Here is a 25,394-nt window from a genome sequence, read left to right on the forward strand (position 1 = left end):
AAGTTGTAGAGAAGTTCTCTACAACTTGTAGAGAAACGATGATAGCTTGTTATTATAAACAACCAGGACAGATCCCTATGCCATGGAATGTGATCTCCAGAGATGAAAGAGGAGCAGGGATGGTGCTGGGGATGCTCTGTGCCCTCACTCTGCTGCGGCTGGCACGTCCCCAGCTACTCCATCCCAGCTCCCTGCTCCATCCCAGCTCCCTGCTCCATCCCAGCTCCCTGCTCCATCCTGGATTCTGAACATCCCTCCAAGGAGCCTTTCTGGGATGCTCTGTGCCATCACTCTCTTCTGGGCACCATGTCCAGCATTCCTGAGGTGGGACAGATCCCTGTGCCCCGGAGCATGACTTCCAGAGCTCTGAGAGGAGCAGGGATGGTGCTGGGGATGCTCTGTGCCCTCACTCTGCTGGGGCTGGCACGTTCCCCAGCTGCTCCATCCCAGCTCCCTGCTCCATCCTGGATTCTGAACATCCCTCCAAGGAGCCTTTCTGGGGCACTCCCACAACTCCAGTGACACAGCCCCAGCTCCCCTCTCCTTCCCCGATTCCCAGGAAGGCACCAGCCACAACCCCACTGGTCAGAAGCCCCACAGGAGGCAGCTGGGCACCTCTCCCAGCCCCGGTGTGGGATGCAGAGTGTGGGGTCTGTGCCCTGCTCCTGCCCCATTTCCCTGGCACTGAGTGGGACCCACAGAGAAGGAATGCAAGAGGAGACCCAGCAGCAGCAGCAGGGAGGAGATGCCCCCAGGGCTGTCACGGGGAGGAGAAGGACATGGAGCTGGGAATGTTGTGCCTGGGGCTGGGGCCACGGGAGATGCTCCAGCCCTTCATGCTCCCAGCAGCTTCTTGACCATGTATCCGGGCATGCTGTAGAGGAACAGGGCCACCATGATGAGGAGCAGCAGGGCCAGCACGATCTTGATGATGAGCCACTTGTAGCGGGTGCAGATGAGGTATTTGATGGACTTGAGCGGGTTCAGGAACCAGATGAACGACGTGTCTGGGCGGCTGCAGGGGAACCAAACACCCATCGTTAATCCATCGCCGTGGGAAAGGGATTCATGGACCTTAAAGGTTTTTTTTGTTTTTTTTTTCACCCACTTCCATGGGAAGGGACACCTTCCACGATCCCAGGTTGCTCCCAGCCTTGTCCAGCCTGGCCTTGGGCACTGCCAGGGATCCAGGGGCAGCCCCAGCTGCTCTGGGCACCCTGTGCCAGCCCTGCCCACCCTGCCAGGGAACAATTCCTCATTCCCAATCTCTCACCCAGCCCTGCCTTCTGCCACTGGGAGCCATTCCCTGGCTCCTGTCCCTCCAGGCCTTGTCCCCAGTCCCTCTGCAGCTCTCCTGGAGCCCCTTCAGGCCCTGCCAGGGCTCTGAGCTCTCCCTGGATCCTCCTCCTCTCCAGGTGAGCCCCCCCAGCTCTCCCAGCCTGGCTCCAGACTCAGAACACCTCCATGGCCTGCTCTAGCCCCTTTCCAGCAGGTCCACATCTTTCCTGTTTTGGGGCTCAGAGCCGGATGCAGCACTCCAGGTGGGAACAGAATCCCCTAATCCCAGGTCCCTGCTGCAGAGAGGCTTCTCCCACTCACTTGGGTTTCTCCAGGGGATCAGGCTCATTCCGAGCCAGCCCAGCAGGGGATTTCTCAGCCTCCTCTGCTGTCAGAAGGTGCAGCTCAGCCTCGACTTTGCCCTGCAGGGAGCAGAGAGCTGTGCTGAGGCCTAGGATGTGCTCCCAGCCAGAAGGAACAAAGCCACGTTGGGGGATGCAGGGTGTCCACGAAGAGTGCAGCGCCCAGGAGGCAAACCCTCCCTTTTCCCCCAGCCTTACGGTGATCTCCAGCTCATCGTTCTCGTCTCTGGCCACGAACGGCCACCAGCCCTTGACCCGCTTCTGCTTGAAGATGGAGATCATGGGCAGCTCGGCCTCGTTGGTCACCATCTCCAGGCTGCACTGCTTGGACGTCTTGGCTCCCCGGGGGAAGCGGTTCAGGTCCAGCTCGATGGCCCCTGGCAGGACACAGGGGAGGACAGAGGTTGGTGTGCCAGAAAGGCAAAGCCCTTGGCTGGAGAAGGGCTGGACCAGCATGTCCTGCCCTGGGGAGCAGCTTTGAGCCAGCTCTGGGAAGGAGAACGGGGTGTCTGGGCTACAGGAGCAGTGGAGAAAAGGGATCTCAGAATCATGGAGACATGGATGTTGGAAAAGAGCTCCCAGACCCTCGAGTCCAACCTGTGACTGATCCACACCTTGTCCCCAGCCCAGAGCACTCAGTGCAACATCCAGGTGGCACCTGCAGGGATGGTGACCATTGGCCTCTTGCCCACCCCTGGGCTCGTGTCCAGCCACTGGCACAGCACCCCCAAGGCCTTTCCCACCCCCCATTCCCAGCCTGGAGTGCTCAGTGGAGTTGTTGTGACCCCAGCTCAGACCTGGCACTTGTCCTTGGCCCGTGCATCCAGCCATGTCCAGAACCCTCTGCAGACCCTCCCTCCCCTCTCACCCCACCTGCTCCATCCAGCAGCAGCTCGGGGGGTTCGTGGGGTGCTCTGGACCCTCCACGTACCCAGGAAATCATCGGCTGAGAAGTGGTCGGCGTCCCAGACCTGCAGGGTGAGGCGGGCCGGGATCTTGTACTCGGTCTCATCCCAGGAGAACATGGACTCCTTCTTGGAGATGACGATCTTCTCCTCGGCCATCAGGTAGTCGAAGGGGAAGATGTAGCGCCAGTTGAAGTTGCCCTCCCCAGTGAGGGAGTGGTAGTGGACATCCGTGTCCTGCTTGTCCTCCTGCTGCCCCTTCAGCCACCTGCAGGGCCCGGGGGGTGAGAGGGGGGCACGGGTTTACACGGGGCAGGAGAGGGGACAGGACCACCCCGTCCAGGCAGCCAGGGTGCCCCCAGGGCTGGAAAAACCTAAAAGTTGTGAATAAAGGGATGGGGCTGCTCCAGGCAGGGAGCAGCAAATCCAAGGGGCAGGAGGATCCCAGAGGGAGCAGAGAACTTCAGGAGGAGGAGATTCAAGGGGGGTGTCCAAGGGCTCACCCTGGGTGAGGAGATGTTAGGGGATTGTACAGGAGCTGGGAAGGCTGGAGCAAGGCAGGATGGAAAGGGATCAGAACTTTGGACATGGGACTGGAGGGAGAGGACAATGGGAATGGCTTCCCACTGGAAAATGGGAGATTTGGGTGGGAATTCTTTCCTGTGAGGGTGGGCAGGCCCTGGCACTGGGTGCCCAGAGAAGCTGTGGATGCCCCTGGATCCCTGGAAGTGCCCAAGGCTGTTCCAAGCCTGGTCCAACCTGGATTTGGACAATTCCAGGGATGCAAGGTCCTCAGATTCCAGAGGATGGAGCTGCTGGGATGGCTCCAAGGTCTCCTCAGAGCTCAGGGTTTGGCTTGGATTCCTTGAGCTCCATCCCACAGGATTTGTCTGTTGAGAGAGAGCCATGGTCTGGAGCAGCCTGGAAGATGTCCACACCCATGGCAAGGGCTGGGATGAGGTTAAAAGTCCTTTCCCACCCTAAGCATTCCATGATTCCATGACTCTCTGACATGGTGAAGTTCTGGAAGGAATTTTTCCTTCCAGCTGAAGGAGGGTGAAGCAGAGATGGGAACAAACCAACAGAGCAACAATCACCAGCTTGGCTCCAGACTCTGGGCCTGGAGCTGGCAGGGTGGAAATGCCATGAGGGGACATCAAGACAAGCTCAGAGAGGGGCAGAGGGGACCAAATGGTGCTTTAAGTTTTAGCTTTTCTATTTTTCAGATTCTGTGCTGCTTTAGTGTGTCTGGATTTCACATTAGGGGATGGTGAGCTCTCTGCACAGAGCAGGGAGACAAAACAATTCCTGCTCCAGCTGGGGACCAAGGACAAATGATCCAAATCCCAGGCCCAAGAGCACAAAAACGTAGGCTGGAGAGAGAAAAACAAGCAGGATGGGACTGCAGGGGCTGCAGCTGGGATTGGACAATGAACTGTAATGTGCACATTGTACATTTACATTAGAACATTTACCAGTTCTAATTTACACAATGTAAATTAGAACTGGTAATTATTATAATAAACAGGCTTTGCTTGCATAAAGCCTGGTCTGTGTCTCTCAGCCTCTGCAATGCCAGGCATCTCCTCTCCCACAAGGAAATTGTCACATTCCAAAACCACCCCAGTGGAGCTCCAGACAAGCAGCTCCAGGCAGGGCCTGCTGGAGGTGCAGCCAAGGAGAGGGAGAGAGGCAGGAAACGCCAGCAGCATCTTTGGAATATCATCAGAGGCAGGAAAGAGACTCTAAGGAAACCCAGCAAGAACCTGGCCAAGATGCCGAGACATCCATCCCCTTCCCCTCGTGTCCTCTCCATGATGGATTCTCCCCAGAGAGGGGGTGAGGACCCCCAAACTCTCCAGTCCCACCTCCAAGCAAGGCACAGCAGCAGATGAGAACACAAGAACACATCCACCCAGTCCTGGCTGGTTTTGGGTCCCTCAGCACTGTTGGTGTCCCACCCCACAGGGATTGACGTCCACCCCAGGAGAGGACGAGGAAGTGCCAGTGGAATTCCAGGCTGTACCTACCCCTTGACAAAAATGTCACTGGAATTCAGCCTGGTGAAATTTTGTACCTATCCCCTGACAAAAATGTCACAGGATTTTTCCCCAGTGTAGGAATCACTGGTGGAATTCCAGGCTGTACCTACCCCTTGACAAAAATGTCACTGGATTTCTCCCCAGTGGAATTCCAGGCTGTACCTACTCTCTGACAAAAATGTCACTGGATTTCTCCCCGGTGGAATTCTTTACCTACCACCGGACAAAAATGTCACTGGATTTCAGCCTGGTGAAATTCCAGGCTGTACCTACCCCCTGACAAATGCCGAGACATCCATCCCCTTCCCCTCGTCTCCTCTCCATGCTGGATTCTCCCCTGAGAGGGGGTGAGGACCCCCAAACTCTCCAGTCCCACCTCCAAGCAAGGCACAGCAGCAGAAGAGAACACAAGAACACATCCACCCAGTCCTGGCTGGTTTTGGGTCCCTCAGCACTGTTGGTGTCCCACCCCGCGGGGACTGGCACCCACCCCAGGAGAGGAGGAGGAAGTGCCAGTGGAATTCCAGGCTATACCTACCCCCTGACAAAAATGTCACTGGATTTCTCCCTGGTGGAATTCCAGGCTGTACCTACCCCCTGACAAAAATGTCACAGGATTTCTCCCTGGGGAAATTCCAGGCTGTACCTACGACCTGACAAATGTCACTGGATTTCTCCCTGGTGGAATTTTGTACCTATCCCTGGACAAAAATATCACTGGATTTCTCCCTGGTGGAATTCCAGGCTGTACCTATCCCCTGACAAAAATGCACTGGATTTCTCCCTGCTGGAATTCTGTACCTATCCCCTGACAAAAATGTCACTGATTTTCTCCCCGGTGGAATTCCAGGCTGTACCCACCCCCTGACAAAAATGTCACTGGATTTCTCCCTGCTGGAATTCTGTACCTACGACCTGACAAAAATGTCACAGGATTCTTCCCAGTGGAATTCCCAGCTGTACCTACCCCCTGACAAAAATGTCACTGGATTTCTCCCCGGTGAAGTAGTCGTCGTCCTCCAGGATGACCTCGTCGGTGTTCCACACGATCACCCTGAGCTCGTACCTGCCCGAGGGAGTGAGAGGGAGGTGAGGCACGGGAGCAGGGAAGGGGAGCAGGGAACGGGAGCAGGGAATGGGATCGGAGATGTCAGGGTGCTGCTGCCAGGGCCAGCTGCCAGGAACAGGGAATTGCTCACAGCGATCTGTCCCAGGGATCTGTTGGGCAGGATCAGGGACAGGAGGGGATCTCAGCCATGGAGATGATTAGAGGGATGGGACTCTTCTTATAGGGACAGGATGGCAGAGCTAGGAATGTTCACCTGGAAAAGGATCCAGGGAGAGCTCAGAGCCCCTTGCAGGGTCTAAAGGGGCTCCAGGAGAGCTGCAGAGGGACTGGGGACAAGGCCTGGAGGGACAGGACCCAGGGAATGGCTCCCAGTGCCAGAGGGCAGGGCTGGGTGGGATATTGGCAAGGAATTCTTGGCTGGGAGGGTGAGGAGGGGCCTGGCTGGAATTCCCAGAGAAGCTGTGGCTTCCCCTGAATCCCTGTCAGTGCCCAAGTCTTGGATGGGGCTGGGACCACCCTGGAAAAGTGGAGGGTGTCCCTGCCCATGGCAGGGGGTGGAACAAGATGAGATTTAAGGTCTCTTCCCTCCCAAACCATTCCATGATTCCATGGTCTCCATGTAAGCTTAGATCAGCCTCACCAGGGTGAGCCAATCTCCAAGGGGAGCTTTCCCTCCTCTGCTCCCAGCCTCTGCAAGAAACTTGCCAAAGGCTCAACGGGGCAGTCCAGGCTTGGATTTTGGGGGATTTCTGACCTAAATTTGGTCTGCAAAACAATCAGACCCCAACTCTGTTCCTGCTCTCCCCCCTTTACTCAACAGGGCTGTGATTCCCCCAAAAATGGGTTTAGAGTCCTTCTGAGGGCTCCAGGAGGTTTGGGGTCTCCAGGGAATTCCCAGCAGGCTGGGGAGCTTCTCATCATTTCTGCTTGGCTGGGAATTTCTTGGTGATGAAACACAAACCATAAACATAACCCATAAATGAGCTGTGGGAAGGTTTGTGGAAAATAAGGAGAAATTCACGATAACAGATTTCCTCTGGGCAGCTGCTATTTGTGACCAAATTAAGAACCACAGAAAAACTGTTTTTCCTCTTGTAAAGAAGTCTCCATAACCTTAAGAAGAAGGACTTCTCTCCCTAAGTAAACTAAAAAAAAAAAAAAGGCTATTTTAGAGGCAGTAAACTGACAAAAAAATTTAAGTTTTGTTTCTTTACATTATCAGTAGGAAAAAAAAAAAAGGTGTAGGGAGGGGAAAAGTATTTAAAAAAGGTTGTCTTAATTCCTACTACTTTTTTTTTTCTTTTAATCACTATTAATAAAATTTTCCTTTTGCCCTTTTAAAGTTTTTACCTTTCTCCTAATCCTATCTCACAACAAGAAAAAAATACACTACTAATTAACCAATACCAAAACCCACCACACTTTTTAGTACATTAACGAAGAAATCTTAAAATCAAGAAAACCTCAAATTAGCAAAATTAGCAGACTACACAAGCTCCCATTGGAGCCATCCCATATCCCAACCCTGGGGGCAGGAAAAGGAGCCCAAGGACCAAGGCCAGCAGGGTGAGAAAGGACTAGAAGGGATATTGAGGGGAGAAATGTCCTTCTTCCCCCTCCGTGTGCTGTCTGTGCCTGCTCTTTCCTGCTTGGAATGCTGTCCCAGGGGCCTCCAGCACCCATCCTTCTGTCCACCACATCCCGGAAAAGCCCAAACTGTCCTGGGAGAGGCTCAGGGCTCTGCCCTGCCCTGGGATTGATGGAATTTCCCAGTTCACACAGGCGAGAAAGATCGGGATCTGCAGGGGATGGAAGATGAGGGATCCCACCCTCAGGAGCAGCTCTGGACCTGCCTCCAGTGCTGGGATCTCTGGGAATGGCAGCAGGGATGAGGAACCCAAGCGAGGGCTGGGCTGGCCCTGGAGCAGCAGCAGGAGGTGGGAGAAGCCGGGCTCTGTAGCTATGTTATTTTATGAAAAATCCTTTGCTAGGATATTTCTCCTATTCTAGCTGTGAAGCCTCAGAAAAGAAATTTAAATAATAACTATCTGATGGCTGTAGAATGTGGTCTAAACATTGTCTACCAACAGATTCATCTTTGATTGGTTCATGTGAGTTGTTTCTACTTAATAACCAATCAAAGATGCAGCTGACTCGGACTGTCTGAGAGTCCTGAGCTTTTGTTATCATTCCATTCCATTCCATTCCTGTTCTTTCCAGCCTTCTGATGAATCCTTTCCTCTCTATTCTTTTAGTATAGTTTTAGTACAGCATTTTAATATAATATATATCGTAATATAATAAATCAGCCTTTTGAAACTTGGAGTCAAGATTCAGTTCTCTTCCCACGTCCTGGGTTCAACCACAGGGCTCCATCCCCAACCTCCCGTTTTCCTTCCCCATTTTTCGTCTGGGCTACCAACCAATCCCAGTAAATTCCTTAAGTTCCTTACTTCTTTGGTTTCCTGGGAGAAATATCGATGGCAGGGCCGGGCGCTGGCATGTCCATGGGGAACATGTCCACCCACATCTCCAGGCGGCCCTGTGGAGTGGGAGAGGCACGGTCAGCTCCCCTTGTCCCTCCTGTCCCCTCCCCACCAGTGTCCCCCTCTTCCCACAGCCGTCACCCTGGCCATGCCAGATGTGGAGTGGGACAAGCTTCTCCCATGCCACGAATCTTTCTCCAGCCCTGCAGAAACATCTCATGGAGGGGGTGGAACTGGATGGGATTTAAGGCCCTTCCAGCCCAAACCATTCCATGATTCCATGATCTCCACATAATCTCCCGGATCAGCCTCACCAGGGTGAGCCAATCTCCAAGGGGAGCTTTCCCTCCTCTGCTCCCAGCCTCTGCAAAGAGCTTGCCAAAGGCTCAATGGGGCAGCCCAGGCTTGGATTTTAGAGATTTCTGTCCAAAACTGGGTCTGCAAAACAACCAGAGCCCAGCTCTGTTCCTGCGCTCCCCCCTTTACTCAAAAGGGCTGTGACCTCCCCCCAAAACAGGCTCAGAGTCCTCAGGATTCCAGGGAGTTTGAGGGCTCCAGGGAATTACCAGCACTGCCTTTTGTGTGCAGCAGCCCGGAGGTTCCCAGTCCCTTCTGCTTGGGAATCTGTTGGGAATTTTGCTCCCAGGTGCCCAGATATAGGGAATAATGAGCGACTGTGGGATGTGAAATGGATAAGCATGGATGAGGAGGCACTGGACATTTTCTTTGCAGGCCTCCTGGAGTGTCCTCCCCACCCAGAGGTGGGTTAGGGCTGCGCTGGCCCCCACGGGCTGCCCCAAATCCCGTTAGAAGGTGGGACCTGCTCGATGCCCGGCTTGTCGGGGTTGAGCAGCGGCCGCGTCTCCACGTGCTCAGGGACGAGGCGGCAGCCGGCCCGCGGGATGTCCTCCCAGTGCCGCAGCACCGCCAGCGCCAGGTGCTCGTCCGTCGGCTTCTTCTGGCCTGGGGGCAAAGGAGAGCTCGGACAGCTGGGACACAGGGGACAGAAAAGCACCCAGGGCCTCCACCTGTGCTCCAAGGTGCAGAACTTCCTCAGCCTTTCCATTCCTTGGCTTGCAGAACTGTCCCGAGGTGCAGAACAGCCACATCCTCTCCATCCCTTGGGACAAAGTGTTCCCAAGGAGTGCAGAACTATCCCAAGGTGCAGAACAGCCACATCCTCTCCATCCCTTGGGAACACTTTGTCCCAAGGGTTGCAGAAGTATTCCAAGGTGCAGAACTGCATCTTCCTCTCCATCCTTTGTGGAAACATTTTGTCCCAAGGGTTGCAGAACTGTCCCAAAGTGCAGAACTCCCTTGTCTTCTCCATCCCCTGGAAACACTTTGTCCCAAGGGTTGCAGAACTGCGTCATCCTCTCCATCCACTGGGAACACTTTGTCCCAGGGGTTGCAGAACTGTCCCAAAGTGCAGAACTGCCTCATCCCAACCATGCTTTGCAAACACTTTGTCCCAAGGGTTGCCAAATTGTCCCAAGATGCAGAAATGCCTCATCCCCTCCATCCCTTGGGAACACTGTCCCTCAGCTGACACTTCCTAACTCCTCTTACGTCCTTCTCATGCCTGTAAGGTTCAGATCCCCACTCAGTTTTCCCTTTCTGAACCAGTCCCATGTCCACTGACTACATTTTCCTTCTTTCCTTCACACCTCCTGGGCTATTTCACTCTTTCTTGGGGCACACGTGAGTGTGTTGGGGCACAACCCTCATCTCCCATTGTTTGGGAATGCATTCCCATGGATAACACTCTCCTAAACAATGGAAAAGCCATGAGGTGTCTCCATGGCTCTTGGGACATGCACTGCTCAGAGGGCATTTCCAGAGGCAGCTTTGGGTGTCTGTGGATGTCCTTGAGAGATTCCAATAGGAACCCGCTGGTCTGGAGGGTCTGTAGGACTCTGTAACTGGTCTATACTGGGATGGCACCTGCAGGGCTGGGTGATGGGCCCACCACACCTGTCTGGGGGGGTTGGACTGGATCACCTTCAAAAGTCCATTTCAAACCACTCCATGATTCAATCTACTCAGATTCCAACCCTGGATGATGAGGAGACCCTCCCCAGACCCCTGCTCTGCTCCAGAACCTCCATCCCATGGGATGATCCCACAGGGCCATACCATTTTCATCCTCGATCTCCGTGGGGCCGGTGAAGACCCTGTTGGCAACTTTCACTCTTCCCCCTGGCCCGAAAGATGGTGACTACAGGGCTGGGTGATGGGCCCACCACACCTTCTGGGGGAGGTTGGACTGGAAAGTTCATTTCAAACCACTCCATGATTCAATCTACTCAGATTCCAACCCTGGATGATGAGGAGACCCTCCCCAGACCCCTGCTCTGCTCCAGAACCTCCATCCCATGGGATGATCCCACAGGGCCATACCATTTTCATCCTCGATCTCCGTGGGGCCGGTGAAGACCCTGTTGGCAACTTTCACTCTTCCCCCTGGCCCGAAGTGTGGCCCATCCACTTTTCCCTCTTTGCACAGCTTGGACAGGATTTGGGAGGGCTTCATGGGGTCACGCCAGGTGTTGTACCCGTGGCTGGGAACAGGAGGGCAAGATCAGCCAAAAAAGGTTGTGAAGACAAAGAAATATTTTTCCCTTTTGCCAGGAAAAAAAAAAACCAACAAAACCCCACTGCACCATGAAGCACCTAGAATTCCCAGGGAAAGAATTTGAGGCAGCAAAGATGAAACTTCGGCCCCACTGCACCATGAAGCACCGAGGGAAAGAATTTGAGGCAGCAAAGATGAAACTTCAGAGCTGAGTTGATCCCTCTGTGCCCCTTTTGCCAACACCTTCCACCCCCCTTTGGCTCAGACCTGGAATTCCCAGTGCATCCCGCTTGATTCCCGATGCTCGGCATCGCCCCGTTTGCTCTGCTCCCATTTCAGCCCTGACCTCACCCCTCTTCCCACTCCCACCAGTCCTCCCAGTCCCTCCCTCCTCCCCTGGCCTCCTGACAACCCATTCCACCACTCCCTAATGCTGGTGACAAAACCAGGGATAGCACAGGCTCCTCCATTCATCCCTGCCCCTTGCAGGATTGGATGGCATGAGGTTTTTCCCAAAAACATATAATTCTAGGATCACAGGCAGTGAAGGGAAGCAATTCCTGGGGGAGCTCTGGGTGGGAGGTGACACAGAGGAGGGTCCAGGTGTGAGGTGGGGCAGGGGAGGCTTTTCCCATACATGGAGTAGGTCTGGGATACACCGCAGGTTGCCCGGTGCTTGCTGTAGAAGCGATTCTCCAGGTCGATCTTGGTTTCCCCAATGAGGTCGTCAGTGCCCACCAAGTCCCAGTCATACACAGCCACGGTCAGCATGGACTCCATGGGGAAGGTGGCCTCGATGTCGAAGGATCTGGGGTTGGGGGAAGCAAAGAAAAACTGCTGCAGGGTCTATCTGTCACTCAGGACAGAGATGCGTCTGCTCCAGCCCATGGATGGCGTTCAGTCTGCATCCATCACTGCAGCATGCCTGAGGTGGGGTTAAACTCAACCTTTTCAGAACCCAGGACACCCCTCTGGATGCCCTGGATGGCTCAAACCCCTGGCAGGGGTCTCGGGAGTCCTGGCAGGAAGCCAAAGACACTTGGGGTTTCGATCTTAACCCATGGAGCAAGTTACCAACTTTGCATGAAGAATTACAAGTCACAAATTTTAAGTAGCATAATAGTAGTTGTCACAGGGTGAAAAGTAGAATTTTGGAATTTTTAGAACGGGGGTTTGGAGTCCCAAGATGGAGGAATTTGGGTGTTCTCTGTCCTTCTTTCTCCTTCCTAACCTTCATGTTCTGTCACTCTTAGATTGGTTTAGAGTAGAAGTAGACGGTCTAACATAGGCGGTAGATATTGGAAAATAATGGTAAATAAAGTACATGTAACTCGTAGTATAAAAGGTAGACACCACCCCAGGGGCAGGCAATGTGCCCTTGACAGAGCTGCAGATCAGACCTCTGTGGTCTGAGAAAAAAATATTTTAGATAATAGATAATAAACAACCTTGTGAACACGAGCCAAAGAATTCCAACTCTTTCTTTGACTGTCAGGCTGGGAAAAGGGACTCTTGGGTCCTCCCAACAGCAGGAAACCTGAGAAACCACCAGCCCTTGACAGGAAGGAAAATCCTTGACCTGGATGTCCCAACACCCCAGAAGTTGAGTTTGTGTCTTATTCTCACTCAAATTTAGGTCTAATGATTCCTAAGCGGGCGTTTCACCTTGATCAGATAAATTTCAGGTTCATCTCTTAAACACACAATGTTACACTGACCACAGGCTGGCAAAGTAGGACATGCTGGAAGGACATCCACACTGTGGGATAAATCCCATAAATAAAGCTAAATAATAAAGCTAAATAAATAAAGATAAATCCAGCTCAAGGAGCAGCCGTGGGACACCTCAGCTGCAGGTCTGAGGGCTGGCAAGCTCGGGCCCAGCTCGGCAGTTCCAGGCGCAGACTTACTTCCCAAAAACAGGGTTCAGCTGCTTGGAGATGTAGTTCTCCTTGTCCTTGATGTCCGTCTTGCCCAGCTTGATGGCGATGTAGGGATCGGCTTTCCCGTTGATGTCAGCCGGGTGCAGGTCCGTGGCCTGCAGGGAACAGGTGGGATGGGTCAGCGCTGTCCACAGCAGCCAAGGATTCAGGGATGGGCCCGTTCTCCATCCCTGATGATGGGTTTCTCTTTGAGCCAGGTCTTTTGAGCTCTCAGAGAACCCATCGCACCTGAGATAGCTCAGCTACCCTGAACAGCATGAAATTAGCAGGATGGCTTCTGGGGTAGTGTTGGAAACAGAAAAAGGTTCAATAAAAGGCAAAATAACAAAGCTCTTTCAGAGAAAAACCCGAGCAAGGGGCAAGAGGTTCTTGTTCCTGTTAAAACACCCCACAAAAGTGATTATTTCCTTTGTTCTCTTCTTTTTCTAGTGAATTACCTAGGTGGGACCTCTTGGCCTCTGCCCAATCGGACAGCCCCAGGTCTGAGGTGAAGTCCAAAAGGTCCTATGAGGTGTCTTTGTACCTAAATTGGGAGAGAAACTTCTGGGCTTTTTTCCTTTTTAAGCAGACAAAGGATAATTTGGTCACTCCGTCAACAGGAGGCACATTCCTACACCCTGAGAACACCCAGTCACTTCGGCCCCTAAACAGAGTGTCTTGGATTGAAAAGGGGGTGAAATAGGGTGTCTTGGATTGAAATGGGGACATTACTGCCTCATGTAAATCCCTGTCCTCGTTTAGGGAGAGGTTGGAACTGGCTTTGTCCTGAGATGTTAGCACAGGGATCTTTGGAATTTCAGCAGAGGCAGGAAAAAGACTCTCAGGAAACAACAGGTGGGATGGGTCAGCGCTGTCCACAGCAGCCAAGGATTCAGGGATGGGCCCGTTCTCCATCCCTGATGATGGGTTTCTCTTTGAGCCAGGTCTTTTGAGCTCTCAGAGAACCCATCACACCTGAGATAGCTCAGCTACCCCTAACGGCATAAAACTAGCAGGATGGCATCTGAGGTAGTGTTGGAAACAGAAAAAGGTTCAATAAAAGGCAAAATAACAAAGCTCTTTCAGAGAAAAACCTGAGCCAGGGGCAAGAGGTTTATTCTCCTTCTAAACACTCTACAAAAGTGATTATTTCCTTTGTTCTCTTCTGTTTCTAGTGAATTACCTAGGTGGGACCTCTTGGCCTCTGTCCAATTGGACAGCCCCAGGTCTGAGGTGAAGTCCAAAAGGTCCTATGAGGTGTCTTTGTACCTAAATTGGGGAAAAACTCCTGGGCTTTTTTTCCTTTTTAAGCAGACAAAGGATAATTTGGTCACTCCGTCAACAGGAGGCACATTCCTACACCCTGAGAACACCCAGTCACTTCGGCCCCTAAACAGAGTGTCTTGGATTGAAAAGGGGGTGAAATAGGGTGTCTTGGATTGAAATGGGGACATTACTGCCTCATGTAAATCCCTGTCCTAGTTTAGGGAGAGGTTGGAACTGGCTTTGTCCTGAGATGTTAGCACAGGGATCTTTGGAATTTCAGCAGAGGCAGGAAAAAGACTCTCAGGAAACACCCCCAGCAAGAACCTGGCCAAGATGCTGAGACATCCATCCCCTTCCCCTCGTGTCCTCTCCATGCTGGATTCTCCCCAGAGAGGGGGTGAAGAACCCCAAACTCTCCAGTCCCATCTCCACGCATGGCACAGCAGCAGATGAGAACACATCCACCCAGTCCTGGCTGGTTTTGGGGCTGACCAAGCTGGTGTCTGCTATTCCAGCCTGGTGATGGATGGGAGACTCCGTATCCCAGCGGGAAGAAGCTCTGGATGGAGAACCAGGCTGGTGGGAAACGGAGTCAAAAGTAGGTTCTGTTTGTAACACACTGGGACAAGGTGGTGGCAAAGGGCAGCCCAGGTGCTTCCAGTGGGATGGAGATCCCTCCCAAGTGCCTGGCTGCTGAATCCCACCCTTGGGGACAGGGGGATGACCAGTTCAGGGGTCAGGAAGTGACTTTTCCCAGAGCACATTCCATATATAAACAAAAAATGCATTGGCTGGATCACGTCAATGATCACGGAACGCGTGTTCAAGGAGGTGCCATGTCCTTCAGAAGGATCTCCTCAGTCCTGTCAGATCCCATTCCACCCTTTTTCTCCCATTCTCTCCCATCCCAAACCATCACTGGGATGGTGGCATGGCTGTGGAATGAACCAACACCTCACAGTAGAGGTCGATCCAAACTATCCATGGCAATTGAGCACCAGGACACACCGGTCCATCCCACCTCCTGGAGAGGCATCTCTGGATCTGGCAGGAGCTTGGATCTGTCCTGTTCCCAGTGCTGGGAGCACACAGCCCTGGAGACAGCGTTGGGTCTGGATATCCTTGGGATAGTAGGAGCTGTCCCTGCCCACAGCAGGGAGTGGAGTGGGATGGACTTTAAGGTCCCTTCCCACCCAAACCATTCCATAACCAAGGAGCTGCTTCAGTCCTCAAGCTGCATCCTGGGTCCTGAAGCACTGGTGATGCCTCAGGTTTTAGATTTTCTATTTTTCAGATTCTGTGCTGCTTTGGTGTGTGGGTCTGGGCTTCATATTAGGGGATGGTGAGCTCTCTGCACAGAGCAGGGAGACAAAACAATTCCTGCTCCAGCTGGGGACCAAGGACAAATGATCCAAATCTCAGCCCCAAGAGCACAAACAACATGAGCTGAAGAGAGAAAAACAAGAAGGATGGGACTGCATGGGCTAAAGCTGTAACTGGATAATTAAATCCAATATGCAAATGGAGCAGAGCTGATCACAGTGAGAGACCCTGTGAATGCTTGTGCATTTTGGGACCATTTGGGTTCATTTTGGGTGCAGCCCTGGCTGGGCTCTTGTGCTGCCCAAGGTGGATCCATGGAGGAGATCCTTTTCATAAACCCCTGCTTTATTCTTTAGCTCTGTCCAGCCTCTCAAGGCACCAGTCCTGGAGCGCTGGAGCTGAATCCCACCATCCCTACGGCACCAGGACCAGCTCCGGGTGGAAGGGAGTGCCAGATCCCACCTGACACATCCCAAATTCCCACTCACCCGCACGATGTAGACTCGGACCAGCACGTTGATGGGGTCGTTGCTGGGGATCCCCTGGAACATCCCGAAGGTGGGGTCATACCCTGCCTCCTTGCTGATGTCGTCGGGGAGCGGCACTTTGTAGACGCACATGGAGCCCTGGTGTGAGGGAGGGCAAAGCCCAACTGAGTCCTGCTGCTCAGGGCCTTCATGGAGGCAAACCCATCCCAAAACAACCTCCCCAAAATCCCAGCTGGCATTCCTAACCACTCACCTTGAACCTGCCCACTATCCGCTCCTCCTCCGTGGCGTTGTCATCATTGTCCCCAATCTTCCCCCGGAGCAGGTTGAAAGTGTGCAGCCAGTCCTCAAAGTTGTCAAACTCTGTTTCCAGCTCTTTGTTGAAGACCTGAGGTGGGAAAAAAGTTAAAAGGAAGGAATTTGGGAAAAAAAAAAGGTGAGCAAAAGATGTGGGGAGTACTCAATTAGCTCAGAAGGAACAAGGGACGGGACAAGAGGAAATGGCCTCAAGCTGTGCCAGGGAGGTTCAGATTGGATATTGGGAATAATTTCCCCATGGAAAAGGTGGTTAGGCTTTGGAAGGGGCTGCCAGGGAGGTTTGGAGTGCCCACGCCTGGAGGTGTCCAGGGAAGGCCTGGGTGTGGCACTGAGTGCCCTGGGCTGGGGACAAGGTGGGGATCAGGCACATCTTGGACTGGATGGTCTAGGAGGTCTTTTCCAGCCTCAGTGATCCTGGGATTCTGTGAACATGGACACCTCAGCTCCCAGTGGTTAATTTTTCTAGGAAGGAGAAAGATCTCTAGCATTATTGGGTTGGAAAGAGGGAATCTTGGAGCAATGGGTGAGGCCATTGTTCCTGCTCTGTGCAAAATCCAGGTCTAAACCCCATCTGAACCCCAGAACCACAGGCGACATGAATCCTGAGAAATCCTTGGGATTGTTGAACCAGAGCCCACCCCTGTCCTGAATCCTGGCTGGGCCAGTAGGAAAACTCTCCCTTGGAGCTGGGACACCTCCAAGCTGCCCCAGGGATGAGCCTATCCCAGGAAAATCCCTTTTCTCGTGACCTCCAGCTATAGAGAGAGGCTGGGAAGCCTCATCCCAAGATAAATGCCTAGGAGAGATGTCCCAAGGCACATCATCCCCACAACTAGGTACTTCCTCAGAAGCACCCCGGTACCTTGAGTTCATCAATCTTCTGCTTGTTTTTCTTCTCAGGGAGTTCAGGGACAGGCTGTTGCTTCTTTTTCTTGTCATCTTTGGGTGCCTTGGTCTTGTCCTTGTCCTTGTCCTTGTTCTTCACCTGGGCCTTGGAGCCTTTAATGGGAGAGTCACCAAGTTTGGTGTCACTCCGAGTACAGGGGCGGAGCAGCGCGGAGGGAGGAGATGGAGAGGAGGGAGGGAAGGAGGGAATGGAAATGAGGGTGAGGAGAGATGGGGCAGATCTGGAAGGGCTTGGACAAAGAAGAGAAGCATGAAACCAGGGGCGGAGAAGCGCGGAGGGAGGAGATGGAGAGGAGGAAGGGAGGGAATGGAAATGAGAGTGAGGAGAGATGGGGCAGATCTGGAAGGGCTTGGACAAAGAAGAGAAGCATGAAATCTGCCAGCTGCTGCTGCCTGCAAGTCCCATCCCAGCCCCACCCTCTCTTTCCTTGGCTCTGGATCTCAGTGTGTCCAGCAGCCCGGAGATCTCTGTGCAGGGAATTCCAGGGCTGATCTGAGCAGGAATCACTTGGATGACTACAAAACATGGACAGAGCCCTCTGACAGCGGTGAGAAAACCTGGTCCTGCCCACGGCAGGAATGGTGTGGCCAGCAGGAGCAGTGAGATCATTCTGCCCCTGTACCTGGCACTGGTGGGGTCACACCTCGAGTGCTGTGTCCAGCTCTGGCCCCTCAGTTTGGGAAGGACTTTGAGGACCTGGGGAGTGTCCAGAGGAGGCAATGAGGCTGGAGAGGGGCTGGGAACACAAACCCTGTGAGGAACCACTGAGGGAGCTGGGGATGCTCAGCCTGGAGAAAAGGAGACTCAGGGTTGACCTTATCACCCTCTCCACCTCTGAAAGGTGGCTGTGCTCAGCTGGGCTGGGCTCTTTCTCCAGGAACTGACAGAACCAGAGCACACAGCCTTGAGCTGCACCAAGGGAAATTTAGGCTGGATATTAGGAAGAAGGTTTTCACAGAAAGAGTGATAAAGTTCTGGAATGCTCTGCCTGGGGAGGTGCTGCAGTCCCCATCCCTGGGGGTGTTTAACAAAGCCTGGATGTGGCACTGGGGCCAAGATTGAGTTGAGGTGTTGGGGATGGGTTGGACTTGATGATCTTGAAGGTCTCTTCCAACCCAGTGATTCTGCGAGTTCTGGGAATTTGGAGAATTTTGGAAAATCCCAGGAACCAGGGAGGTGTTGGAGTCACCATCCCTGGGTGTGTTTGAAAAAGTCTGGATGTGGCACTGGGTGCCGGGGTTTAGCTGAGATGTTGGGGCTGTGTTGGACTTGATAATCTTGGAGATCTCTTCCAACCTGGTCATTCTTGGAATTCTGGGAATTCTGTGTATTTTCTTCCTCCTGCCAGAGACTTCTCCTGCTTTATGGAGCCTGGGGAGGGGAACCTCAGCCTGGGAATACAGAGGGGACAGTGTTTGATGCTGCTGCCCTCAGATTGTCCAGGATTAGCTGCAACCACAAGTCACCAGAGTCTCATTTGGGGCAACCACCAGCCACGGAGATCTGGGAAGAGGCTGCTGGAAAAGGTGGATTCAAAGGAAACTCCTCCCTGCTCTGCAGTCTCTGTCCCTTGGTGCCTCTGCCAGCTTTCATGAGGGTTGGACATTATCTAGTGATGGGGACAGACAGAGAGATGGAAAAACATGGATGAGGCAAGGGGAAAGGAGTGGAGAGCCAAGGGAAATAGATCATTCTAAAAAGAAATAAAACCACACAGGGCACCAGTGCAAGCCCGGAAGAACCTGCTCAGAGTTATCTCCAAGCTCAGCAAGACAAGACCACATTTTTCCCGGGATACAAAAATTGATCTTCCAAAAGAAACCATGCTCAGAATTTTACTCAGCTGAAGGGTTTTGCATCACCTGGGCACAACAACAGCCCCCTGTCATGGGGACATGGACAGCAAGGGTGGAATTCCTCAGGGATACCCTTCCGAGTCCTGCTGGTGGCGTGGCCATATGGACAAAGTCACCCTTGTCCAACCACTCCCAGAATTCTTGGTTGGCATAATTTCTGGGACGAAATTAGTCTCCCCCAAATTTAGGTAAGGTCAGAAGCCCACCTGACCTATAGACCCAACTTCCTTCAGAGAAAAACACATTTAGGGCATCATTCATCTCATAATTTTATAAAATTATTGTAAGTGAAAAATAATATATAATGCGTAAAATTATATAAATTGATAAATTAGGTGAGAGAACAAAATTACATAAATTGATAAATTAGGTAAGAGAACTTGCCTAGATTGTGTATTTGTCTTCACTGCCCACATTAGGACACCAGACAAAATGTTCAACATGGAGGGAAAAACCCTGCAAAAACCCACAAAAATTGACCCTTTTTGGGAAAACACAACACGCCGGGAGTGTCTGGTTTGGCTGGAGAGCCGTGGCAGATTCCCAAAGGGATGTCCAAGCACCAAGAGGGATCCTGGTCCCACCTTTCCCTGCTGTGTTCCCTCTCTCCCTCCCAGCCTTACCTTCTCCAATCTCCATCTCCTCCTTCTCCTCTGCTTCTGCCGCGGCCGCTTCCTGCTGCCGCAGTTGCTGGGGGAAAAAGGAAACAACTGGATATTAGGAAAAATCTTTTCCTGGAAAAGCTGTCCCAGGCAGTGGTGGAGTTCCTATCCCTAGAGGGATTTGAAGCCACATGGATGTGGCACTTGGGGACATAGTGGTGGCCTTGGCAGTGCCAGGAAATGGTCGGACTCGATGGTCTCCAAGGGCTTTTCCAGCCTGAACAATTTTGGGATTCCACAATTTCTGGAACCCAGGACACAGGGAATGTTTCTCTGCCTGTCCTGAGAACACCGCTTTTAATCTTCATCCATGGAGAAATTTCCAAGATTTCGGGATAAATTGGAATCTACGAGTGTGTGAAATAGATAGTAGTGTAGTTTATCACAGGATAAAAAACTTGGGTTTTGGGTTTTTAGTATGGAGATAGATAGAAGACAGGATGGAGAATTTTGGGTGTTGTCTGATCTCCTTCCTGTTCTTCATCCGCTCCAGTTTCTGCAGTGTTGGTGGCAAAGAGGGATTGGTTAGAAAAAAATGCAATGCAGGTATTTCATGGACAGACAAATAATTAGTTATTGGTAGAAAGGTAGAAATAAAATATGGTCTAAGAGTTAAGTGGACAAAATAGCTTTAAAAGACCTTGAACCCGTGTGTTTTGTGACTTTTGGTGCCCTCTATAAAATAGGTTCTAAGCGTTAATTGGACAAAATAGCTTTAAAAGACCTTGAACCCGTGTGTTTTGTGACTTTTGGTGCCCTCTCTTTGTACGCTGAGATTTTTTTTTTAACTTTTGATAAGACAAAAATAAACAACAACCTGAAGACCGAAAAGAACCAAAAGTCCATTTGTCTCTCAATCCCACCAGGGGGATCCTCAGGAGGGAGGGTTTCCACACATAAAGAAGCCCAGCCCCAAGGAGATGGAGTTAGGGGAGACCTCTCAGGAAGGGAACCATCCCCCCTGGATACCCCTCCCTGCTGCTCCTCACCCACCTCCTTCATCGTCTCAATGGAAGCGAAGTACTTGGACCACCAGTCCAACATGCTCTCGTCTGGCTCCTCCTCCTCCACTTCCTCCCCACCTCCACCTCCTCCTCCTCCTCCTCCTTTCTTCTTCTTCTTCTTCATTTGTCTCTCAATCCTGGCACAGAACTTTTGAGGGCTCTCCCCACCAGGGGGGTCCTCAGGAGGGAGGGTTTCCACACATAAAGAAGCCCAGCCCCAAGGTTTTGGAAGGAGCTGGAGTTAGGGGAGACCTCTCAGGAAGGGAACCATCCCCCCTGGATACCCCTCCCTGCTGCTCCTCACCCACCTCCTTCATCGTCTCAATGGAAGCGAAGTACTTGGACCACCAGTCCAACATGCTCTCGTCTGGCTCCTCCTCCTCCACTTCCTCCCCACCTCCACCTCCTCCTCCTCCTCCTCCTTTCTTCTTCTTCTTCTTTTTCTCCTTCTCTTCCTCGGTCTGAAGGGAAAAGGCAAGCACAGACAGGCAAGGGGAGGGATCAGGTGAGAGGGAATCATTTCTGGAAGTACAAAAATGAAGCCCCAGGCTTGGGAGCCTCATGAACTTTCTCCCTTTTACAGCCACAGAACACCCAAGGGTGACCAAGGTTTTGGAGAAAGTGCCAGAATCACGGAATGGTTTGGGTGGGAAGGGACCTTAAAGCTCATCCAATTCCAATCCTCACACCTTTCACCATTCCAGGTTGTTCCAAGCCCCATCTAACCTGGCTTTGGACACTTACAGAGATGGGGCAGTCCCACAACACCTCCCCACTTCCATCATCCTATTTATCCATGCATTTCCCAGGCTACATCTCTGGAAACTTCCATGGCAAGAGTCAAACTGTGCCCAGCAAAGCACCTTGGGTCCCCTTGGTGGAGCAAGGGAACCTTTCCCAGCTGGTACCTGGTTGTGGTGGGAATACTCAAATCCCTCCCACAGGGCACTGCCTGTCCTGGGACAGCTGGGATGAGAAGCCCTGGGACAGCTGGAATGAGAATTCCTGGCCCAGAAGAGCTCCCCAAACTGCAGGGATGAGGCCACTGCCACATCCCTTGAGGGGACAGCGCTGCTGTGTCTCTGTCGTGAGACAGAGGGGTGATGTCCCTGCCTGGCTCAGTCTGGGGAGGGTGCCTGGTCCATCAGAAGTGTCACTGAAGAGGGAGCAGGGGGTTGGGAGCAGGGGTGCAGAGAAGATCCACCACTTACCACATCCACCTTCACCACTGCATCAGAATTCTGCCGCCCGGGATGGAAGGGAACAGGGAGAGGGAGAGCAGGTTAAGGACACAGCCTCAGCTGAGTGCAAATCATCAGTCCCGGGGTGGTTTGGGTGGGAAGGAACCTTAAAGCTCATCTCATTCCACCCCTTGCCATGGGAAAGAAAACTTACACTCTCCCAGCCCCATCCAACCTGGCTTTGGGCACTTCCAGGGATCCAGGGGCAGCCACAGCTGCTCTGGGAATTCCAGCCCAGCCCCTCCCAACCTCCCAGGGACTCTCCCAGAGTGCTCCCAGCCCCATCCAACCTGGCTTTGGGCACTCCCAGGGATCCAGGGGCAGCCACAGCTGCTCTGGGAATTCCAGCCCAGCCCCTCCCAACCTCCCAGGGAACAATTCCTCATTGCCAATCTCCCACCCAGAGGAAGCTCTGGAGCAGAAGTGTGGGAAAAAGAGTTGAAATTCCCATTCTGGGCACAAAAACGGGCACAGGCACATTGAGTGTGACACCCCTGGGACACGCTGCCTCCCCAATTCTGGGTGAAATCCCACAGAAATTGGCAATTCCATGAGGAAGGAGGTGCTGCCACATGGACACTCACAGCTTCCAGCTTCACCATCGTGTCCATCTTCTTGATGGGGACCTCGGGCTCCATGTTGACCACGATCTCCCCTGTGGGGCGAGAACGATGGGCCCTGCTGGTCATGGCCAGGTAGCCGTTTAGGTGTTTGGCTGGAGAGAGGACAGAAAAGGAGAAAGAACAAGGGAGAGGGACAGTGGAGAGGAGAAACCGACAGTTCAGTTGAGATCCTACAGGATTCAGGCCAGAAAGTGAGAGTTCGGATGAAATCCTACAGGATTTAAGCCAGAAACTGAGAGTTCAAGTGAGATCCTACAGGATTCAGGCCAGAAACTGAGTTCAGTTGAGATCCTACAAAATTCAGGCTAGAAACCAAGATTTAAACTGAGATCCTACAGGATTCCAGCTGGGAACTAAGATTTAAAGTGAGATCCTACAGGATTCAGGCTGGGAACTGAGATTTCAAGTGAGATCCTACAGGATTCAGACCAGAAACTGAGAGTTCATGTGAGTTCCTACAGGATTCAGGCTGGGAATCAAGATTTAAAGTGAGATTCTGCAGTATTCAGGCCAGAAACTGAGAGTTCAGGTGAGATCCCACAGAATTTGGGCCGGAGCACAGTGGGACCACCTTGTTTGGAGCAGTGTTTTAGGGATTAGGAATTGGGATCCTGCTGGGAAGGGCAGTAGGGATTAGGAATAGGATCATACTGGGAAAACCAGTAGGGACCAGAACTGGGATCATGCTGAGAAGGGCAGTGGGGTCATACTGGGAGTGGGATCATACTGGGAATGGCAGGAGGGATTAGGAATGGAATCATGCTGGGAAGAGGAGTAGGGATTAGAAAGAGAATCATGCTGGGAAGAAAAGATTAGGAATGAGATCATGCTGGAAAGAGCAGCAGGGGTTAGGAATGGGATGATGCTGGGGAGGAGGGATTAGGAATGGGATGATGCTGGGAAGGCTGGTAGGGATTAGGAATGGGATCATGCTGGGACAGGCAGTAGGGATTAGGAATGGGATCATGCTGGGAAGGGCAGTAGGGATTAGGAATGAGATCATGCTGGGAAGGGCAGTAGGGATTAGGAATGGGATCATGCTGGGAAGGACAGCAGGGACCAGACATATCCTTGGGAATCTCGCCCAGCCTCCAGCCCCAAAACTGAGAGGACAGGAGTAATTCCCAAGGCTCCCAAGCCCTCAGCTGCTGTGATGGGTGGGAAGCGGGTCTGGGATGGATTTTCCTGTGGACACTGATGGATTGGGGTGGTTGGGATCGAGAGGGGCCTGGACCTCTGCTCTTTACAGGCACCACGGGGACTGAGTGTGTCCACATCCTGTCCCTGTCCCGAGGAACATCTGGGGACTCGAGTCCTGAAGCTGCAGAGATGTTGGAGGTCAACCTTGTTGGAGCTTAAGGAATAGGGAATTTTTTTTTCTTTTATTTTCTTTTTTTTTTTGTTTTGTTTTTTGTTTTTGTTTTGTTTTGTTTTGAGAAGTTTTGACTTTTAGGAGAATGTTTTTGATCTTTGTTTATGGAGAAAGTTTCAAAGACTTTGGGATTAATTAGAATTTATGAGTGCGTAAAATGGATAGTAAGAATTTATAGGTGTGTAAAATAGCTTATTATAGGGTGAAAAACTTAGAGTTTTGGGTTTTTAGTATGGAGGTGGGTAGGAGATAAGATGATGGATTTTGGGTGTTGTTTGATCTGGTTTTTGTTTTTAATTTATTCTATTTTTTATAGTGTTGGGAGTATAAAGTAATTGGTTAGAAAGAATCACAATGTAGATGTTGTGTAGATAACAAATAATTATTGGTAGAAAGGTAGAAATAAATTACATTTTAAGATTTAATTAAATAAAATAGTTTCAAAATATTTAAAATTTGTGTGGTTTGTAAATTTTAGTGGTGTTTTCTTAATATGCTAAGATGTAAATAGTATATATAAATATATAGTGTATAGATAAAGAGATATATACATATAAGTAGATATATATAGTGTATATATAAGTAGTGTATAGAATTTTTAATTAGAGAAAAATAAACAATAATTTGAAGATCAAAAAACTAAAAGTCCTATTTTCTTTTCACTTTTACTACAAAATTTTTTAGTGGTCTCCTCACACCACTTGGAACCACCAAAGTGCTGAAGTTAGGGGTTTTTGTGGCGCTCTGGACCCAAAACCAGAATTTCCGCAGGTTAGCCGACCATCTCACGGTCTCACAGCCCATCCCACCTCCCTCCTGTCCCCGCGGATGTCCCAGACGGGGTCCCCGTGTGCCAGTCCTGGTACCTGCCATGTTCCAGTGCTGGGCTTTCTTGTCGGGCGGGCGGTAGATGAACTTGCGGAGCGAGCTGACGGTGTGGGAGCCCACCAGGGTGTAGCGGCCGAAGGCGCGGCAGTCCACCACGCGGATGTTCAGGGGCGGGTGCAGCAGCTCGTTCTCTGGGAGGTCCTGGGGAGCAGCGCAGGGAGGGTCACTGAGGGCTGGGAGTGGATGGTTTGGGGATGGGAAGGGCAGGAGGGGTTGGGAATGGGATTGTATTGGGAAGGAAAGTAGGGATTAGGAATGGGATCATGCTGGGAAGGGCAGCAGGGATTAGGAGTGGGATTAGAATGGGAAGGACAGCAGGGATTAGGAATGGGATCATGATGGGGAGTAGGGATATGGAATGAGATCATGCTAGGAAGGGCAATAGGGATTAGGAACAGGATCATGCTAGGAAGTAGGGATTAGGAATGAGATCATGCTGGAGAGGAGGGATTAGGAATGGGATCATACTGGGGAGTAGAGATTTGGAATGAGATCATGCTAGGAAGGGCAGTAGGGATTAGGAACGGGATCATGCTGGGAAGCAGGGATTAGGAATGGGATAATACTGGGAAGAAGGGTTTAGGAATGGGATCATACTGGGGAGTAGGGATTTGGAAAGGGATCATGCTAGGAAGGCTGGTAGGGATTAGGAATGGGATCATGCTGGGAGGGGCAGCAGGGATTAGGAATGGGATCATACTGGGAAGGGCAGGAGGAATTAAGAAGGGGATCATGTTGGGAAGAGCAGTAGGGATTAGGAATGGGATCATGCTGGGGAGTAGGGATTTGGAATGACATCATGCTAGG

The 25,394-nt window shown here is 51.8% G+C and overlaps 1 protein-coding gene across 1 annotated transcript in view; it reads right to left on the bottom strand.

Annotated features, from left to right (window-relative positions):
* Nucleotides 1–279: 279 nt before the first annotated feature.
* The window catches only part of OTOF (otoferlin), a gene marked incomplete at its 5' end in the record, with an annotated part of 35,247 nt that continues 10,132 nt past the window's right edge, over nt 280–25,394 (bottom strand). Inside the window, 18 exons of the mRNA XM_039713357.1 lie at nt 280–1,015; nt 1,600–1,700; nt 1,839–2,017; nt 2,572–2,813; nt 5,555–5,653; nt 8,110–8,198; nt 8,963–9,105; nt 10,543–10,703; nt 11,355–11,525; nt 12,628–12,755; nt 15,717–15,854; nt 15,970–16,104; nt 16,897–17,033; nt 19,421–19,487; nt 20,772–20,924; nt 21,675–21,704; nt 22,289–22,419; nt 24,566–24,728. Coding sequence (XP_039569291.1) covers nt 835–1,015; nt 1,600–1,700; nt 1,839–2,017; nt 2,572–2,813; nt 5,555–5,653; nt 8,110–8,198; nt 8,963–9,105; nt 10,543–10,703; nt 11,355–11,525; nt 12,628–12,755; nt 15,717–15,854; nt 15,970–16,104; nt 16,897–17,033; nt 19,421–19,487; nt 20,772–20,924; nt 21,675–21,704; nt 22,289–22,419; nt 24,566–24,728 — 2,448 coding nt within the window. The remainder of the gene's footprint in view (nt 1,016–1,599; nt 1,701–1,838; nt 2,018–2,571; nt 2,814–5,554; nt 5,654–8,109; nt 8,199–8,962; nt 9,106–10,542; nt 10,704–11,354; nt 11,526–12,627; nt 12,756–15,716; nt 15,855–15,969; nt 16,105–16,896; nt 17,034–19,420; nt 19,488–20,771; nt 20,925–21,674; nt 21,705–22,288; nt 22,420–24,565; nt 24,729–25,394) is intronic.

This window comes from Passer montanus, unplaced genomic scaffold, assembly GCF_014805655.1.
Source record: "Passer montanus isolate IOZ18808 unplaced genomic scaffold, ASM1480565v1 scaffold289, whole genome shotgun sequence".
In the NCBI taxonomy this organism is placed as follows: domain Eukaryota; kingdom Metazoa; phylum Chordata; class Aves; order Passeriformes; family Passeridae; genus Passer; species Passer montanus.